The following is a 21,191-nucleotide window of genomic DNA, read 5'->3' as shown; positions in this document are numbered from 1 at the left end:
AAGAGAGAGGGAGAAGAGGGCAGACAATTTGAAGTAAGAAAAATGGGATATGGTAGAGATGAAGGTGACAAAATGAAGTTCTAAAACTGTGAAATAGATTTACCTGACTTAGCAAATGAGCTATGTTAAGAATTAAGGGGAAGAGATGAGTGAATGATGGGAATATGTGGATGCAATGCCCTGGAACTAGATAGCTATATATGTGTTTGGTATGGTGTTGAACAGGAAGCCCTTTTGTAGACTCTGAGAATAGGAAGAAATGAAGTTGTAGGAAGACACCAAGCATTTCTTTTAAGAGGTAAAGTAAATTTTGAATTTGTAAATATAAGTCTAAAAAATGCACTTCAACAGGTTATTTCTCTAGAGGAAGAGCCAGTGAACTCAGTGACATTTTGGCCATTAAACTGAGTCAGTGGCCATAGTGGGATCAATGTTGTGAACATCAGTGATTTAATTGACTACTCTCTGGAATTTAGGAGATATTTAAGTCTGAGAGGAGGAGCATTATTGAGTTCAGTCTTTTGATCTGTTCAGGCTCAATTGTTAGGGAAGTTTTCAGTAGAAACAGATTGGAGCCCTGACAGATAATAAGAGTTGAGGTCTGGAAATGACAATTCAGGAGCCATAAGTGCAGTTGAAGCCACAAGAATGACAGCCCTATCAGATCTAGGGAGACAGCAGTGTGTGTGTGTCTGTATTCACCTTTGTCAAAGAAGAGTAAGAAATCCCCTTTGCCAGATCATATTCCCAAACATCATAGTATACATCAGTATTTTTCTAAATATTTGTTCATACCTTCATCAATTTACATGAAGGGGATGAAGAAAAGTATTTACAATTTTTTTTTGTTGTTTTCCTCATTTTGAATACAAAAAAGATCAAGGAAGCAATTACATTCAAATATTAGATTTATCATTGAAATGTTAAATTGATAAGATTTCATTCTTTTGTCACATTTTACATAAAAGAGGCATTGTAACCTGTTGACCAAATAAATATTATTGTAATGAAATGGATAGTGCATATTTCTCTCCAAAATGAGAAGACAACGAATGTTATGAGGAGAAAAGACATTTGTATCTATATATATATACAACTACCCTAAAATCATTATTCAAAATGATGTGGGTTTGTACTGCAAATAAAAAGCAGAAAATTTGTTAGTTATGAAGTAGCTCTAGAGTTTATCTCTACAAACACCATCATTCCGGCCTCTACTGCAAAAAATTTTTTTTTTTGCCCTGTGTATTGGACTATAGACAAGCATTCTCTTGACAACTATCTGTACTTTGGCACAAGTTTGAAATATGGCAAGAGAATGTAAAGTAAAGGCTAGTGCTTCCAATTTGAAACACTCAATTATAATTGTGTAGTTCTTGCTAAAATTTTCAACAACGATGAAATCACTTGTTTGCTTAAAGGAAAATAATTCACAGGTATCATGATATTGAAATAACAAATTGTACTTATATGAAAAAGGTGTGGTATTTCACAAATACATTTATTACTTAAGTAGCATTATCAGTTTTTAACTCACAGAATACCATGAACAATGGATAACATATGACCAAATTACCTGAGTAAAAACTATAGCTCCATACCCACCGTAGACACTCAGAAAATTTTGCTGATATTATTAACTGTTATTTTCTTTCTTTGTTATTTTGTTTTCATATCTCAACAAGTTTACATGTCTTGAAATTCATCTTATTTTTATGAATTGCTTTTTTCACATTAGTCAAGACAATTTTTAGTCATGTCTCAGTATTAAAATTTCTGTTTAACTCAGTGTTATTGCAGGTGAAACAGTCTCTCATATCTCACTCATTCAAGTTAGTGGTTGTTTCTTTGGATGAAAAGACCACACTCAGTCTGACTGGAGACAAAGCCAGTAATTTAGACCAGTGATTTCCAATGGAGCTGTAAGGGGTCTTAGAACTCTTTACTAATGAAAATGGAAGTACTAAAAGCTATAAACAATTTTATCTTGAAGTTAACCTCTAACATTCTCACTTTTGAACTAGAATTCTTTCTTCAGTGGGAATAATTTGGTGGGACTTTGATTTGTACAACTGGAGCCCATGACAATGTGTTCAGCACAGAAGCACCATCTGTCATGGGTTCCAGAAGAACAAAACAGGCTGAATCAGCCGATACAGAACATGTTTCCTCCCTTGCTAGAAAAAATTTGATGTCCTTTTAGTTTTTCTGATATTACTCCTAATTACGATTGATTATCATTTCCAAATAAGTTTTCTTTTTTCTTTAAAACTACCTCAAAATCTAAAATAATCAAGCCTTCTCAGTAAGCTTTAGATGTGTTTACTTAAATAGTTTAAATAGACATGGGTTGGTAAAAAAGATTGTTAGCAGAGTTAGAAGCCTGTCCATGGACCTACAACAGACAAGCTGGGTACTCAGGAGAAATAAGTTGTTCTTTCTTTGTTGAGTGTTTGCTTTGCTTTTTTTTTTTTTTTTAACATGCAGTCAGGAAAAGAAGAGAAAGCTTCCAACTTTTTCCTTCCAAGACGTGGTAACCCTACTCATTAGTGCCAATATAGCTATCAGTGGGTGAGACTTAGGAGAAGAGAGCCCCTTAAACTTTCTATACCCTTGTCTCTAGCATACTTAGGATGGGAAAGAAGCTTTGAGCTGAAGATTTTCCTTATTATATAGGAACTGAGGTAGAAATATGAGGTATAAAAGTGATTTTCATTCTCCAGAGCCTTTTCAAAACAAATTTTATCAAGGTTATCACCCAAGAATCATTTTGGGAGAAAATGGAGATGACAGTTATGTTGAAATGCAAGGTGACACTTGGGGAAATAATCTCCTACCTGCTTATTTCCTGTCTGCCTGATCAACATCCTTGTTTCCACTAATCTCTTTTTCCTCTCCTCCCCCACACAACCCCTCACTCCTGTCATTTCCCCTCTCCTCCTCTGTGTCCTCTACACTCAGCTTCTTCCTTTCCCTTGGCCAGTTCACTCACCTACAGTTGTGCCCTGAGTATAAAAAAGGACCATCTTCCTTTCATTACATTTTCTTTTCTCAATTCATCTTTCTACATTTCCAACAACTGTCTATATTTTCTATCCCCATTTTCATATCACTTTTTCTCATGAGCCCATGAGACAGAGTTCCACTTGAGCTCCATCTCTTTGGGTTCCTGGAACTTCAAAACACAACCTCATCCCTCCTCTCATTTGATCTCTCTCTCTCTGCTGCACTGACTATTGTTTCCTGTCCTGGAAATTTCTTACTTATTACTAGATTGTCAGATAGTATTTTTCCCCCCTTGTGGAATGAAAAGAAATTCTTCCTTGCAAGTTTAGCAATGGGAAAGTTTTGGTACTCTAGGTTTTTCTAAAGTTGTGTTTTGCAGGCAGCAAGTAGTTTCCAGAGAATTCACGCAAGTTAGTAAGTAGAAACAGGTAAATAAGAGGACATGGATATAGGAGGTGATAGCAGATATAAATCCATCAGTAAGTGATATTCTAGAATTAGTGAATGGAGAAAGAAATTATTCTGTTACCATAAAACAGTAGCTTGGATATAAAGAGGTTAATTGGACTTAATTGCTAAAATCTTGGAAATTATATAAGGATTTCGTAGAATCAAGCCTTCTAGAATTCTAGAGACCAAATGGATAGTAAAGAGGTTTCAGTAGTCCAGGAGACCAGAGATTTTACTTCTTTTCTGTTGTTCTCTTTTCTTAACAGTCTTTGAAAGATTTGTGTTTTTCAGAATTAAAAATTTCCCATTAATCTCAGTGGTGCATTCGTCTCTCATTATCTGGTTATTTTAGAATCTTCATCCTTTTTGTTTGGTTTTGTGAATACAGTCCTGGCCTCTTCAGGGGAAGGTCTGCAGCCCTCACACTCATTGTGAAGGATTACCACCATATTTCCCTTTTCTTATACTTAAGAATCAATTTTGCCTGTCTTCCATGCCTTTTTTAAAAATAAAAATTATTCTGTTGTAGCTTTTGAGGGGTTCCCTGAATGCACATTGGAGGTGTAACAGGCTGTGATGATTTGTGATTAGTACATCTGGCTTTTCAAATACCAACATTCACTTTCCCCTTCTGGTGTAGAATTTTCACTGCTCCATCCTCATCTGATGGGTAATAGTCATCATACACACTTGTTCACTGTGGAATGGACATGAATATGCATTTTTATGTAAAATGGGTTTTAAAGATAATTTTTTTAGCTTTTCCTCTTTTAGAATTTGTAAATGGAAATGAGATCACTTTTGAAGTCTTCCTTTGAAAAAATGTATTCAAAGAGATATTTATCAATTGCACTGTCTTTCAAATGAATCTTGTATAGTTTTAGCTTTCTTATTCTCTTCTCATGTAAACTCGTTGTCTCTATACCAGATACATCATCTTGAATTTCACATTCTGTAGTGTTCCAGTGTCCCTGTTGGTCTTAAGATCACATGGCATTTCTAGTTTAACCAACTTCATATTCTACTGTCACCATCGCCCTGCTGTTATATTTGAAGAACACAGTCTTAACGATACTAGAATGATGTTGAAAGAATACTAAGCTATGTGAGTTTATTTAAAGATTGTCTACAATGTACCTGCAGCCAGTGGTACTGAGGCATATCTGAAGATACAGATCTCTCTTTCACCTCTTAAAGACAAGGAAAGGTGGAAAGGATATTAATTTCATACTAAACTGACCTTAATTCAAATCCTAGCTTCTTGAAGCATCAACATTGACCATTTATGATTTGGAAAATAATTTCATCTCTTAGATCTACAGTTTCTTTTTCTTTCAGATGGGATAATCATGTCTTGCAGGGTGGTGTGAAGATTAAACAAGAAATATTGAGTACATTTTGGCATATGATATGTTTTAAATTAAAAGTTCCTACCCTGTTTAGAAAAATTTAAAAAAGGGATTAATTCTGTCTTTACTATTTTTTTATATTTTTATTTCATTTGTTCTAATTAGTTGTATAAGACAGTAGAATGCATTTATACATTTTGATAGATCATACATAAATAGAGTATAATCTCTCATTTTTCTGATTATACATATTGCAGGATCACATTGGTCATGTAGTCACACATGTACATGAGGTAATAATGTGTTTTCACTCTACTATCATTCCTGCCCTCATACCCCTTCCCCTCCCTTCACTCCTCTGTACCTAATATAAAGTAACTCTACTGTCTTTACTATTGAGATATTTTTTTACATAGAGTTATTTAAAAATATTATTTGATAAAATGTTAGTGCCCCACATGTTTCTTACTGGTTCAAAGCAGTAATTTCATGTTGAAGAATTTTTTTCCATTCACTAAGTCATATGCTGAAAAATGCCCTTTTTCTTCTTCAGAAAGAGAATATACAACACTCAAACCATATAAACATAAATTTAGTGGAGTTATTCAAATCACAAAACTTGTTGACTATAAATTAATTTTATTTTGTTGAAACATGCTTTAATTTGGAAAAAAAAAATGTGTTCCCCAGACTGTATTCTAAATCTTAAATTAGTTACTCAAGCTTGAAATCAATAGCTTTTATATTTTTTATCTTATTTACTCAACAAATATATAGTGAGTGGCTAGTCTGTCAGGCACTGTTCTAGGTTCCTCTTACATAGAGGAAAAGAATCAGATAAAGGTCCCTGCTCTTAAGATCCTATTTCAAGCAGTAGGAGATAGAACGTTTGTAAATAATAAAGCAACAATATAAAGGGTACTTGGAAATGTGTGTGTGTGGTGAGGGGAAGTGGATTACAGTCATAAGGAGTATAATTAAGGTAGGAATCATAAAAAAAAAATTGACATTAGAATAAGCACTTAAAGAGGTAAGAGATTTAGTTCTACCAGTTTCAGGAACAGGTATTCCAGAGAGCCAGGTACAAAGAACCTGAGACACAAAGGGCTGGTGAGGAAGTAGCAGGAGGTGAGCTCCAAGAGTAATGGGAAGCCGGATAGAATCTGGCATTTCATTGTGAATAAATTGGGGAACCATTGCAGAACCTTGAGCAGAAGTGTCTAACAGAAGGATCTAACTTACCTTTCAGAAAAGTCAGTCTGGTCATTGTGTTGAGAATGAATCTAAGAACAGAATGTAGATGCTGGGCAACCAGTAAAAAGTCTATCATGAGAATTCAAGTAAAAAATGATACTGATTAGGACAAGGTGGTAATAATAGAGTAGAAGAGCAATCGTCAGATTCTGCACATATTTGGAAAATATAGTCAATCTGGTAAATTAGATGCATAGTGTGAGAGAGAAATAGGAGTCAAGTCTAAAGTTTAGGACTGAACAGTTGGAGAAATACATTTGCAATCAAACAAGATTGAGATGGCTGCTGAGGCAGGTTTGGGGTAATAAGACCAAGAGTTCCATTTGGAGATGTTGATTTTGAGAGATTTATTAGATATAGGTCAAAATATTGAGGAGGCAGTTGGATATGTGATCCTGGAGTTTAAAGAGAAGATAAGTTCCAGAATTTTGCATACGCTTTGAATACTTTGTGCTTAAAGTCATGTTGAAGAATGACTTGAAACACTGAATAGATTTAGAAGGAAGAGTGACCAATTACAAAGTCTCTGAAGTCTCATTTTCCCCTGTTTCTGTGTAATTTTAATCAGTGACCAGGAAATCAGAAAATTGTACCTTTGAAAAAAATTCATTTTCTCAATATTATATTATTTAACTATCCTTCATTTTCATAGGATACATGTGGGCTAGTGCTATAATACTTGGGAAGTGGGCACAGACACTTTGGTTTGCCCAGCACTGCTTGACTCTGTTGATGACAGGAAAATTAAAAACCATAAGATTGAGAATAGAAATGTAAACAGCCATAGTCTACTATTTGGCAGCTTAGTGCCCAGTAACTAGTTTCCTGACATTAGTTATGAAACATTAAACAATTTAAAGTTCAAATAGTGTTTTTTGCTTTTTGTTTTTGTGTGAAAGCAGGGTAGGGGGTAGTGATTACAGTCACCAAAATGGAAAGTCAAATGAGAGAAAGTAATTATGTAAATTGTTTCTTGAAGGCTTTTAGAATTTTTAATTCATATACTCTAAGTATCTGGAAGCACATTTAGTTCCTGTTTGGAGAGATGAAAGCCTTACCGTAGCCTCATCTGCAGGCTTGTGGCAATGTGAGTTTCTCCCGTGTGTACGTGCAGGGAAGAGTAGAAAGGGCTGAGTGGGCAGTTGGCAGCCATTCATCGCATTGATTGCAGTCATTCATAAAACCCAGCAGGGCTGAGGGCGGAGTCAGGAGGAGCACTCTCCTGAGGTGGTTACAGAATGTCTTATTTGCATAAATCTTCAGTGGTGCTTGAATGATGAGGAGATGCTTACATGCATTTAGGAGACAGTAAAAGTTCATGTCTAATAAATTCCGGTATAATTAATGACATCTCAAAGAATAAGGGGTCAGACCCTTTGAACTCTTAGTCCCTCGATCTATGGTAATTCCAGGAAGTCAGCAGTTTTGCTGCATTTGTGGTCTCCTAATGTCTGGCTGATGGAGTGAATCATGTATAGCAACAAACCCTTAATAGCTGCAACATTCTGACACGTCATTGTTGTGTTTCTCGAAGTATGAGGGGTCTATATTTAATATACTTTGTCTAATGCATGGGAAATAATGGAAATTGCTGGAGCTAAATAACTTCCATGTATTAGAACTGTTGGAACTATTAAGGTTTTATACCTCCAAACTGACACAGTTCAATTATAATTTTAAAGAAATATAAATCCACACAGGCTAACAAAAATCTTGTATTTTATATTTCTGTTGCGTCTTGTTTTGAGCATAGTGTAGTATTTTTTCTTTCTTGGACCAAGAAGATACTTCAGCTCAAAGGAAGTCAGGTTAAAAAATATAAGAATATATATTATCATAGTTTAAACACTTCCCCACAATTTTGTTGAAAAATTAGGAATTTGAAACAAATAGTTTTCCTCCTCACTCAGATTTAGTATCTACTACATCACTCTAGTGTATGTGTTCTATGATCAGCATATATGCTGTAGAAAATGCAGTCATCTCCTGTTTTTTAAAAAGTATGTTTAATTAATTCCAAATATGTTTTTTGAAGAGTAACATGTTTATTTTCATTATTCAATAAAATCTTAAAGTTCAGAAATTCAAATGAAGTTTTTGTCAGAAAAAATTCTGTAGTGCATACAGACAGAAACATGTTGACTATTGTAATTTTAAATCCCAAATTACTGGGTATTTGAGATTAGAAATGAGGTTTGTTTGTTTTGTTTTAAGAAAGATATGGCCTTTTAGTTAGGAGAAAGGAAAATTTGGCTTAAAAACCTACCAATACTACTGGGTAAATCTTTGCCTTATAGAAAGTAGTCACTTCAAATCATATTTAAGACAAATTCTTAGTGGTAGATTTCTTTTTCTCTTAGTTTTGTATAAATATCTGGAACTCCAGGGGAGGAAGAGGAGGAACCAAGATTTCTTTTCATATAATTCAAAACCTTTTCTGAGTTGGTGATATTTCAGACATTTCACAAACCAGTTCATGTAGGTTAACCATGCTGCATATTCTATTTTTAGTTGAGTGAGAATTGTTGAAAGATTTTCCAGTACTTTGAAATTTAACTTACTTGGTCATTGTGCCTTGTGTAAGTTAGGTTAAAATTTCAGGGCTCAGAAATTCTAGTAAATTTTTTTTTCCTCTAACAACTGCCTCCCTAAATGTTCTCTTAATGCTGATTGTGTGATTGGCCTTCTCCCATGAAGCTGAAAGAGTCACATAAGGCTTTGTAGTTCCCAGGGATGTTTTTTACTCCTCTCTCTTAACCAGTCCATTGAGAGTTTAGCATTTGCTCTTGAGAAATGCCACAATTCTTTACTTTTATCTTAGGAGGAGGGTGTACAGAGGTTTGAAATGACACCATTTTCTTTTCATGTTACAAATTGATTTCTAAGTCTCACTTGACCTTGTCTGGAATGAGCAATGTGTGTGTGCACGTTTCTGTGCGTTGTGTCCACGTTTCCCTGTATCATATCTTTCAGAAGTGGAGAACTTTGCCATGCAGCTTTTAGCACTGGGAAACAGTGATCCCTACCTCATCAGTGATCCACTTCTGGAATAACATGACTGGTCCTAAATGTAGGTCCTAAATGCACTGTAGTCAAGTCTCCAAGAAGCCCCCATGAAAGTTCTTAAGAAACAGATTTGTGCTTGGGAGTCCCGAGTCCTAAGGGGCATTTCCATTTAGAAAATCTAAGATGTAGGATTTTAGTTTTATCACCAAGACTTCCCTGCTTAAAGCTGTGTTCGTTTTAAAGCACATGAGAAGAAGCAATATCGGACTGGGGATGTAGCTCATTGGTAGAATGCTTGCCTAGCATGCCAGAGGTCCTGGGTTCAATCCCCAGCACTGAAAAAAAAGAAAAGACTAGGAGAAGGATATCTGAGTCATCTGAGTATAGTATAGCCTCAGATTGAGGTATTTTCTGATTTTGGTCAATGAACTCTTCCATGCTCCATAAGCCCGTTCACATGTGAGTAAAAGGACTTGGTATAGAGCTTAAGGGTAAGCGCTTGTCTGGTATTCATGAGGCCCTGGGTTCAGTCCCCAGCACTGCAACAAAACAAAACATGAGAGAGAGAGAGTAAAAATATCAACTCCTTCTTTACTTTGGGACTCTGTTATATTGTCTACCCTCTGCATTAATTTATTTTATGATGAAGAACTTAATGCCCAAAGACCTTTTATTGTTACAATGTGGAGCTACCTTTTTTTATTACACACACACACACACACACACATGCACACTTTATGTATGAACATGTCTTTCCATCTCTTCTCATTAGTATGAAGGGAATTTTGAATGTGGATAATGTCTTAAAGCCTCTCAAGTCTCTTTTTCTATAAACAGAAAGACCTGTGTGGAGACTAATGGCATGAAACAAGAGTCCGTATTTTTTAGTAAAACTGTCAAAGCCACTGAAAATCCTGCTCAATTTTTAACATATCAACACAACAGCTGTTCCTATTTTTAAGCTTTCAGATGTCTTCATATGGTGAGGCCAAAGCTTTCAATAGCTTTTCTGCTATGGGGAAAGCTGCTGACAATTGTTTTATTGATGCTAAAAGGAAAACCAAGTACAGAGGCCAGCACAGATTTTACTTGGGTATAACTGAGCTCTTGGAGGCATGAGTCAAAGATTTCTAATTCTAGAGGCCTTTCCAGGGCTCCAAGGTTAATATTGAATTAATATTGCAAAGACTTTTCTGTAAATTGTGTTTTCAGTACCCTGTTTAATTTCCAGATGTGTTCTACCCTTTTTATAATTAATAGTGCGTTATGCTGTCTATCATGCGCCCCAGGTGTGTTGTCAGGGACATGGCGAAGCCTGCTGTCTGCAAAACACCAAGAAATGCTGAAAACCAGCCCCAACAACCTCCACCGTAAGTATGGCATTGGTTTTATTGACTGAAAATGTCGTCTCTTATACAGACCACTAGTTACAGACTTATTAATTCATATTGCATGTGGGAGTAGATATTCTGACTTCTCTGGTATAATAAAAAGGCTACTATTGAATTAGATAAAATTATCTACATGAGCTCTGGATTAAGTGTCTTTAATAACTGAGTTTCTAATAACATTGCAGAGATCAAACTAGAGGAAAGGAAAATAGGGCTCTAGAATAGCAACAATTCTGTTTTTTATTTTGTTTGGTTCTTGTTCTTTTGGGTTTTGCCAAAATATAGATAAGGTGTTGATTGGGGGCTAGAGTGTGTAGGTAAGGAAAATGCATAGTAGTTCATTATCCAACCTTCACACTATATTATTTAAAGGTTATGGACATTCTAAACAAGTGGATTGTGCATCATTTCATTTTTATTAATGTATTCTTAGCTGCAGGTATGAATGATTATTACTTAACCAACAAAAGGGAAAAGTAGAAATAGAGAGGAAATAAAACATGCAGACTCTTAGTTTCAAATATGAATGTTGATGAGATAATGTAAATAATTTAAAAATTCTTCAGGCTATGGTGATCTGGTTAATCCTTTGAATAGTATTGTGTTCTTTGTTTAAAAAAATTAAAATTTCCTTCAGTTGTGTGTGGGAAGCAGCAGTAAGTTTAGTGTAACCATTGCAACAAGGTAGTTACTCCAGGGGAGAACCTCCTTCCAAGCTTTGTGGAATAGCCTTTGAAAAAAGGTGTCTTCAAATCAGCTTTCTTTAGATTTCCTTAGTTATATAATAATACTCTGAAAGAAAAACCAAAATGAAGTGATAAAGTAGTAAAAAGGCTATGAAAAAAATTAAATTGTTGTAACTATTTTGCCATAATATTTTATAAGTGAGAGAATTAAATTTAATTTTTCTTATATGGAAGATAATTCTATCCAGAGGATTGTGTATATCATGCTACTCTGTGAAGTTTTACAGCTATTTACATTGCATCTCATCTAAAGCCACATTCAGAACTCAGTTTACTTATTTGATTTCTTTTCTACTCCTTGCTTTCCTCTGTGGTTAGTCATTAAAATGCTTTTTTTTGTTTATTGCAAACTATTAATTAATTTTAGAATATTGATTTGTTAGGATATAACATTGTTTTTTTTATTTTATACTATTCCGAACATAATTTACTATTTTATTGGTGTATATTACTTTTACAGAAAGGTAGATTTTGTTGTGTCATATTCATATATACATAAAACATGATTTGATCAATTTCACTCCCTGTTACCTCTCCTACTTTCTTCCTCAGTCCCCCAATCCCATTCCTCTGCCTTAATGGTTTCCATTCTACTTTCATGGCATCCCCCTGTTTTTCAACTTATCTTCTCTCTAGCTTTCACATATGAGAGAAACATATGACACTTTAATCTCTAACTTATTTTGCTCAAAATTATGGTCCCCAATTCCATCTATTTTCTGTAAATGATACAATTTCATTCTTCTTTATGGCTGAATAAAACTCATATATATTGATGGGCACCTTGGCTGATTCCATAATTTGGCTATTATGAATTGTACTGCATGCATCTCTAAAGTATGCTGACTTAAATTCTTTGGAATAAATACTGAGGAGTGATACAGCTGGATCACATGATAGTTCTATTTCTAGCTTTTTGAGGAACTGCCATACTGATTTCCATTGTGGCTTTACCCATTTACATTTCCACTAGCAGTGTATAAGAGTTCCTTTTGACATACATCCTCACTAGCATTTATTGTTATTTGTAGTCTTGATTGCTATTCTAACTGGAGTGAGGTGGAATCTCAGGAAGTTTTAAAAAAATTCTTTTTAGATATACATGGCAGTAGAGTGATTTTGCAATATTGTACATACATGGAGTATAACTTACTCTAATTAGGATCGCATTCTTGAGGTTGTACATGATGTGGAGTTTCACTGGTCATGTATTCATATATGAACATAGGAAAGTTATGTCTGATTCATTTTACTGTCTTTCCTATCCCCACCCCTCTTCCTTCCCTTCATTCCCCTTTGTCTAATTCACTGAACTTCAATCCCTCCACAACTTATTGTGGGTTAACATCCACACATCAGTACATTTTCTTTTTTGGGGGGATTGTCTTATTTCACATAGCATGATAGTTTCTATATCCATTCATTTATCAGCAAAAGTCATAAGTCATTCTTTTTTATGGCTGTAATCTCAGGGAATTTTGATTTGCATTTCCCTGATGGCTAATAATATTGAACATTTTTCATAAATTTTGATAAATTTCTGTTCAGCTCATTTGCCCATTTAATGATTGGGTTTTTGTTTTTTGTTATTTTAGTATTGTCTTTTTGAGTTCTTTTGAGTCTTTATGAGTTCTTTATATATTCTGGAGAGGAAGCCTTAGTCAGAGGAGTAGCTGGCCAGCTTTTCTCCCAGTCTCTGTGTTGTGATAGACACAGTCACTCTGTTGACTGTTTTCTTTGCTTTTTAACTATTTGATGCCATTCCATTTATTGATTCTTGCTTATTTCCTGACTTCTAGGGATCCTATTCTGGAAGTCTTTGTGCCTATGTGTTGAGGTGTTTTTTCTTTTTTTTTTTTTTAACATTTGCATAGTTTATGGTCTTATATTTAGGTTTTTGACCCATTCAGAGTCACTCTAATACTAAGACCAGCTAAAGAAACTACAAAGGAAGGGAAACTATAGACCAATATAGTTGATTACTCTAGATGCAAAAATACTCAATAAAATGTTAACAAATCAAATTCAAGAGCACATGATAAAGAACATACACCATGATCAACTTGGTTTCATCCCAGGGATGCAAGAATGTTTCAATACTTGCAAATCAATAAATGTGATATAGCACAAAAACAGAACCAAGGACAAAAACTACATGATTATCTCAATAGATGTAGAAAAAACGTTCAACAAAATCCAACACTGATTCATGATAAAAACCCTGAAGAAACTAAGGATAGAAAAAACTCATCTCAATATCATAAAGGCTATGTATAACAAAATTAGCATCATGCTGAATGGGAAAGAACTGAAAGCAATTTCCCTTATCATCAGGAACAAGGCAAGGATGTTCACTCTTACCACTCCTATTCATTATACTTGAAAGTTTATGTACTTAAAATTCAATGTAGTCGAAATTTTATCCAGAGCAATTAGGCAAGAGAAAGAAATAAAAGGGCTATAAATAGGAAAGGAAGAAGCTGAAGTAGCCCTATTTGATATGATCCTATAAAGATCTTAAAAGTCCCTCCGAAGACTTCTAGAGCTAATAGGAAAATTCAGTAAAGTAGCTAACCCAAAAATTTAGTATTAGCACAAAATCAATATACAAAAACCAATAGTTCATCTACATGTCAATAATGGATCTGCTAAGAAAGAATTCAGGAAAGCAATTCTATTCACAACAGATTAAAAAAAAAAAAAAACCTAAGAACAAACTGAATCAAGGAGGCAAAAGACCTTTACAATGAAAATTATAGAACACTGAAGAAAGAGATTGAAGAAGACACTACAAGACTGAAATATATCTTCCCTGTTCATGGAAAGGTAAAATTCATATAGTTAAAATAACCCTATTACCAAAAGAGATCTAGAAATTCAATGTAATCCACCTCAAAATACCAATAATATTCTTCATAGAACTATGGGGGAAAACAATCCTAAAATTCACATGGCAGAACAAAAGATTCAGAATAGTAAGCAATTCCAGGAAGCATCACAATACCCAGTTTCAAATTATTCTGTAGATCCCTATAACAGAAGCAACATGATACTGGCATAAAAACAGACATGTAGACCAATGGATCAGAATAGAAGTAATGGAGACAATCCCACACAGCTATAGTCATCTGTTTATTGACAAAAGTGTGATAAAACAACAACAACAAAAATTCATTGGAGGAAAGGCAACCTTATTAACAAATGGTGCTGGGTAAACTGGATATTTGTGAATAGAAGAATGAAATGAGGTCCCTATCTCTCATCCTGTATAAAAGGATATAATATTTAAAAATAAATTTCCAGAGGCTAAACAGATGTTATAGATTTTTATCTCCATAATATACTTACATATCATCTGTATTTAATCAGCATTTTCCAAGGATTAAGAATAATTTTGATTTAACCATAAAAATATCATTTATAATTACTTCAGTAAAATTGAAAACTTGGAAGAAGTACTGTTAATGCTATCGCCATGTTTCTTTTTCTGTATTTTCATTTATTTAATAACTTGAGACAAGGTCTGGCTGTGTTGCCCAGGCTGTTCCCAGGCTCTGAAGTTCAAGTGATTTCCCAACTCAGCCTCCTAAGTAGCTTGGGCTACAGGCATACACCACTGTATCTAGTTTCTTTTTCTCTAAATGTTCTTACTGTAAAACTGTTTTCCTATGATGGAACTTCTCTTAATAATTCACAGAAAACTTAAGGTTCTCCCCTCTCATATTACATTCTAGAATTAGGAAAATTTACTTAGACTAGGATTCAAGTAATTTCTGCCAAAGTTCTTTGAGGAGGTAGCATTGCTTTTAAAATGTTTTAACATACATATTGAGGTTCTATTTTAATTGGTCCCACTTATTCCAAAGTACCCTCTAAATCGGACATTATTAGATATGAAGTGACAATTTTGATCTTTTTCAATAACACTCCTGATCTGTTTTCTTTCTTTCTTTCTCTCTCTCTTGCTTTCAATTTCCACATATTTTCTAGTTGTGGAACTCTGTCACAACTTAACTGAACCTAGTAAAATTTGTGGCAGATAAGAACAAGCAACCAGGGGCTCTTTTACTCCTCCTTTCTGACAGCCTCCTTTTTGCTCATTCTGCTACTTTGATGAAAATAGTGAATTTTTGGTAGGTGACTTGAGGAATTTAAAGTCTGCATTTATTCCTTATTTCTCTTCATTCTCTATAGAGAGTAGTGTTGATTGATTTCTCCCATGTCTACATAAATACACTTCTAGGTTGATATTGGAAGATAAAAATAAATTGGGAGGGGATTTTTGAGGGATTTGTACAATGTTCATATTTGTGTATATATACAGTATCAGTGACTTTATTTTCAGAAGAGGGGAGAATGGAGTGTGAATGTGATTTAGGCAAAACTAGGGACAAGCAAGTCAGTTAGTAGACAATAGTAATAGTCCAGGGAGACTTACAGAATTAATAGATGGTATGGGAAGGAGACATTTCTAGAACAAAGTAAAAGGGAAATAGGCCTTGCTTTCAGGTCAGTTGAATATGACTTGCAAGGAAAAAGTTTAGGGAAAATACCATATTAATGGATTGGGTGATAAAGAGACACTAAACAAGAAGTATAAGTTGAATTAAGAATGTGAATGAAATCTAGGTAGGTGGGCAGTGATGAGTTCAGAATTTGATACAGGGATTTTGTGGTACCTGTTACATATCAAGGATAAGATTCAGAAACCATTTTGTCTATAAACTTGAAGCACTCAGTAAACTGAAGTAGATGACATTATCAAAAGACAATTAGGAAAAAAACAGCAGAGAAATCCCTAGGCATAATCAATACTTAAGGAACTAGAAAAAGGGATCTCCCAGTGCAACTGAGAAATAATGGTTAAAAAAGCAGGATGATTATAGGTCAAGGTAGTACAGGATTGAGGGTGATGGAATCGGTGACAAATACAGCAGAAAATCAATAAATAAATGATTAGATAAAAAGTAACCTTTAGTTTTGGTCACATAGATACTATTGGTAGCATTTGTCATAGCAGTTTTAACATATAACTGTGTGGGAAGACTGCACTTCAGGTATGCTTGAGAAGGAAATGAGAAGTCAGGAAAAGGTGATGGCACGTGTGTGTGACTTCTCCAAAGAGCTTTCGTAGGTAGATAAAGAGAAAGGGAGAATATTTGTAGATAGGGGAAATAGGGTGACTGTGCTTGGTACATTCTATTGTGCAAGTCTAGTTTGATGGATATGCCTATCAATTTACTTCCATATTTTTGATAGCCATGTTTATAAATATTCAAATATTCCCTTTATGTTATTATTAATATGTCACTTGGTCATAGTTTAAGCATGTTGCATGAGTTGTCATCACTTGATTAAAGAAATAAATATATCGAAATATTAATGGAGTTCATCAAATTGAATCTGATGCCTGTTAGGCCTAGGTGTAAGTAAGATACATCGATAAATGAGATGGAATTCTTGTCTAAAGGGTTTTCATTCCAATTAAGGGAGAAGCAGATTGTTATACAACCAGATAAATAACAATACTGCATAATAAGTGTTACAGTAGGAGTGTGATAAAAAGAGAAAACTATTTATTCTGTTTGGGGTTGGTTTGATAAAGGGAAGAATTTAGAGTCTACAACTCTTATGTTAATATGAATTTTGAAGGATAAATAATTGATTAATTAGGCAAGTGCAGGCTATAACTTTCCAGAAGAAGAAAACAGTTATTGTGAGGCCCAAAACATTAGGTTGTGCTGGTGTCATTTAAAGCAACATTGCTGCAGCCTATGGGCATATGTTCTGTTTTTCTCTAATTTTGTATGAGGTCACTCTGGTTGGTGGCTGTGAACTCTAGCTCTGCCCTTACAAGGGTCTAGGGGAGGTGGTCTTGATAACATGCCTTCATGGGGTACCTCTTCATTCTGGTGGATGGCCTAATACCTAGGCATCTGACACTTGATCTGTTGTTCCTCTCACAAGAAACTTGTTTTATAGGAAGACTCTTGTCTAAGTTTTATCCAGTTTATTCCTACTAGGATAGCCCTGATGGAAAGAGAATTGGGAATTGGGTTTCAGTTTATTGATTAGGTGAGACATAGAGGAAGCAATATGAAAAAAGAAAGAGAGAAAAACATGAAATAACTGTTTATTACTGACAAATAAATACTGTCAGTATTTATTACTGACATATCTCAAAGAAGAGAGGGAGCATGCTTCACAGGGCCAATGGGAAGCCAAGGGCTCTCTGGGACATGTGTGCTCACTGAGTGTATAGGGAGCAAGGTGGAAGCACTTAGGGGCCAAAGCCTTTACAGGTTGTTACTCAAGCAGATTTTCCTTGGGAAGTGCTAATTGATGGGTTTAGAGGAAACAGGCATAAGCTCCAGGGAGTTATGATGTGACTGAGAAGTGGTCGCTGTGGTTTATCTGGGTGTCAGTGGGATGAACCAAGCAGTCTCTATCTAGCTTTTCTACAGAACTCTTTTTACTATTCATGATTTTGGGTGATTGGCATCACTTTGATTTCTCTGTCTGCATTATGACCAGTCTCATCACATAAAAATTACCAGTGTAAGCTCAGCATCTGGGTTCCATTCAGTTAAAGAGTCAACCAGAAAGAATCTGAAAGAACTTACAGTTACAAATTCTCTATTACTCTTGAGTTTCTTTAGTTATCTTTGAAAAACAGGTACGTGGTTTTGATAATGTGTTTATTTGTATTTATTTATTTTTGTATTGTTAGTCAAAAATGGCTTAGTTTCCAGGTAAAATTCAACAACCTCTCAGGATTTTGCCTTGCCATTCTTTGTCCTCTCTGCTCCCTCTCTTCTAGAAGTTGCCTTGCTTCACAGGTAGTTGGTATCCTTGACTTGATCATCTTGAGTCCAGCTATGTTGAGGGTTTTGACATGGGCATGTGTGTCAGACACATTCTTTCCTTTTCTTCACAGCTTTAAATGAGTCAGGCTCGAATTGACGAGGAGGCTGCCATCCACATTTTTCTTATAATAGACACGCTTTTTCAGATCTCAAGGGCATGACTTTTTTCAGCAATAACAACTTTTGTGCAGACTTAATCAAAACACAGAGACTTCCGAGGACCAGCATATATGGGTCGAGAATGAATTTATTCATGTAGATTTGGTAGCATACATTTAACCTAATTTTAAAATAGTCAACCTTGAGCTCTAAAAATATATCTCTGGGAAGTATTCCCATAGCAGTATAGGAAATATGTATCTTTATAATTGAAAATATGGTTTCCCATTTTAAATCATATATCCAACATCACAGCTATATCTCATGCCAGATAATAGACTAAACAAAAGTGTATCCTTGATATTATAAATAGTCAGCAGAAGTTCTTGTCATTGTTTCACTATGGTTTTAAGCTCTGCACACCAAACATGGTCTTCAGGCTGTGTGGCCTAATGCTCACAACTCAGGGATGACTTAAAAGACTGAATAACTCACTGGCAGGTTGTCACCAACTCAGACACATCTCATTAGTAATATTCCTCCCAGAAGTTTGGGGAAGACCCTGTAAATATTAGGGTCCCAGCCCTTTTCCCTGCTTTAGAAACTTTTGCCCCCTCTGTTCCTCCTGAGCCACATGCTCTCCTCTGTTCCTGAAGTTAGTGAGATTTTCTACTCAATCTTTTCTAAATTCTCTTGATTTTTTTAAAATCTCAGCACAGATGTGGTCCACCCCTTCAGGAGAAACCTGTTAAAGCAGCTTTAGATGAGAAGTGGGCATTGAAGGAAGGAAAGTAAATTTCTTCAACGGGTGAGATTGCGCAGTAGGGGAAGCAGTTTATTGCCTTCTTTGCAGTGAGTTGGTCTGTACATTCTCCTTTCTGCACTGTGTGCACAGCCTAGTGTCAGACAATGGATATTAGGATGGTAGGGCAGCTTAGAGTATGGAAGAGAAAAATCTAGATTTCAAACCAGTAGAGTTATTCAAATTTTTCTTTTTAGCAAGGGCCTAAACTGAGTGTGATGGTAGAAAGCTACATGGGGAAGCTATTTAGAGAGTTTGTTCATGGAAGATATTAAGAGATTGTGACAGTTAGGGAGAAACTTGGAAGATAGAAATCAATCTTGTGAAGAGTCAGACCAAGGGAATTGTAGGCAGAGAAGACAGTATGTGCCATCATTCTTTTCTGGTCCTAATATGCATTAATATGTTTGGGGAACTCAAAGAATACCTGAGGAAGAGGAGGGCAATGGATAATATATGCAAGAATTCCATCTTAGAGGTCTTGTGGGCCTTGAATTTTATGTAAGTCTAGTATCAAGAAGCCCTCAGAGCTCTTCAAAGAAGGCAAAACCTGATCCAATGTAGTGTAGAAAATGGTTTCCCAGGGGATGTGAGAGCTTTAGAAGTTAGCTGTGGAGATTGAGACAAAACATAGTGAGTGTTTGAATCCTGCTGGTCAGAAAATAGATGAAGCAAGTGAAATTTGTCATGAAGTTTTGGAAATAATGAAAAAGAAAAGGAATTTCTGCTATGAACCAAGGGTAGGAAATGTCAAATCACATGTATGGTCTTTAATATACTTAATATTCATTGAATCATAATATAAACATATATTTTCTCATAAAGTTTTAAGCATGCACAGAAAGTTATCTTAAAAGACATGTATAAGTAAAAATTTTAGATATTTCAATTATTTTACTTCAGCTATTTTTATGTGACTTTGAATCTTGTATAGTTATAAAAGTAAAAAAAATGGAAAGGAAAATGGAATAAGAATTGAAACAGTTTTTTTTTTTTCACTTTAAATGTTTGATTTTTGTAGTATTGTTTTCACCATAATTTTCTACTGGGACATAAGATTTAATAATTTTGTAAGTATGTGGATACCCTAGAGGAAATAAAATTTTAAAATATGTGCCAGATGAAAATATTATTCCTTTAAATGGATATTCCATTTACTGAATAAAATCTAAATAAGATGGGATCATATTTTTCATATGTGAAGAATCTTTTAATTACATATTTTATCATAAATGAAGGTATTTTTCAGAGGCAGGTTTTCTCTGCACTATTTAAAAATTGTGATGAATTTTATAGTTAGGCTTAAACTTTTTCATGTACAATGAGATATGTACAGTCATAGTCTGTAGTTCTGATACCACCTGTAGTAGGGATCCACATTAATTTTTGTTTGACATTAGAAAAATAAAAGCCCAACCAAAAAATATGTTTTTGCATTTTAGAAAAAAGTCAGTACAACCAGTAACTGAAAATAGAGAATACTAGGAACACTGACATTTTCAATTCATGGCTATAATTAGAAAGTGACAGAATTTAAAAAAAAAATGTGTGGCTTTTATAGTCTTCCTTCTCTTTATATGATTTGCTGGCTAATGCAAATCATTCTATGCCAATTCACAAAATCTTTTAAAGCCCCTCTTTCTGCTCTAACTACTTTAATGATAATATTATGTTTATCTCTTTCTGAATTCCTGTAGGGAAAGATGCTGTCTTCAGTTGCTTAGATATTAAGAATTTAGTTCTATAAGAGTAGAAATGCACTAGTTTTATATCACAGTTATATTTTATAGTACTTGACTAGTCCTTAATTGCTTTCACAAATTATCTCTTGTTGACTAAACTAGGTCCTCTTTTAATGTTGGTCTGAGTAGTTTCTGTATTGGCAATCTGAGCATTAGGGGACTTTTCTTCATTTTCTTTTTTCTTTATTTCTGTGAATACAGCACATTTGAGCCAAATGTATCTTTTCACCTCCTGTACAGACTGTCTGCCTTTATTCCTATACTATTTTCTTGTTGATTGTATCAGGAAGCCTAACAGTCATTTTTAAACCATAAGCCCAGGGCTAGCTCCAAGTGGTCAGCTTAGTGGTTCTCTATCCCTCCCACTCTCCTGACCCAATCATAGATAAAATATTTGTCCAGAGGAAAAAAGAATGGTTCTAAAAAGGTGTCCTAAAGAAACAAAGATCATACAATCTCAAGAGGACTTTTGACTGAGTT

General features: G+C 34.7%; 1 protein-coding gene across 20 annotated transcripts in view; it reads left to right on the top strand.

Annotated features, from left to right (window-relative positions):
* The window catches only part of RIMS1 (regulating synaptic membrane exocytosis 1), a 469,154-nt gene that overhangs the window by 60,804 nt on the left and 387,159 nt on the right, over positions 1 to 21,191 (top strand). For 19 of the 20 annotated variants that reach the window (XM_079146461.1, XM_079146485.1, XM_079146449.1 and 16 more), the window contains exon 2: positions 10,355 to 10,435. The exons of the other annotated variant lie outside the window; for it this stretch is intronic. In XM_079146461.1, the coding sequence (XP_079002587.1) occupies positions 10,355 to 10,435 (81 nt within the window). The remainder of the gene's footprint in view (positions 1 to 10,354; positions 10,436 to 21,191) is intronic. 20 annotated transcript variants of the gene reach the window in all.

This window comes from Sciurus vulgaris (genome assembly GCF_902686455.1).
Source record: "Sciurus vulgaris genome assembly, chromosome: 7".
NCBI lineage: Eukaryota > Metazoa > Chordata > Mammalia > Rodentia > Sciuridae > Sciurus > Sciurus vulgaris.
This window is presented reverse-complemented; position numbering and strand designations above follow the sequence as displayed.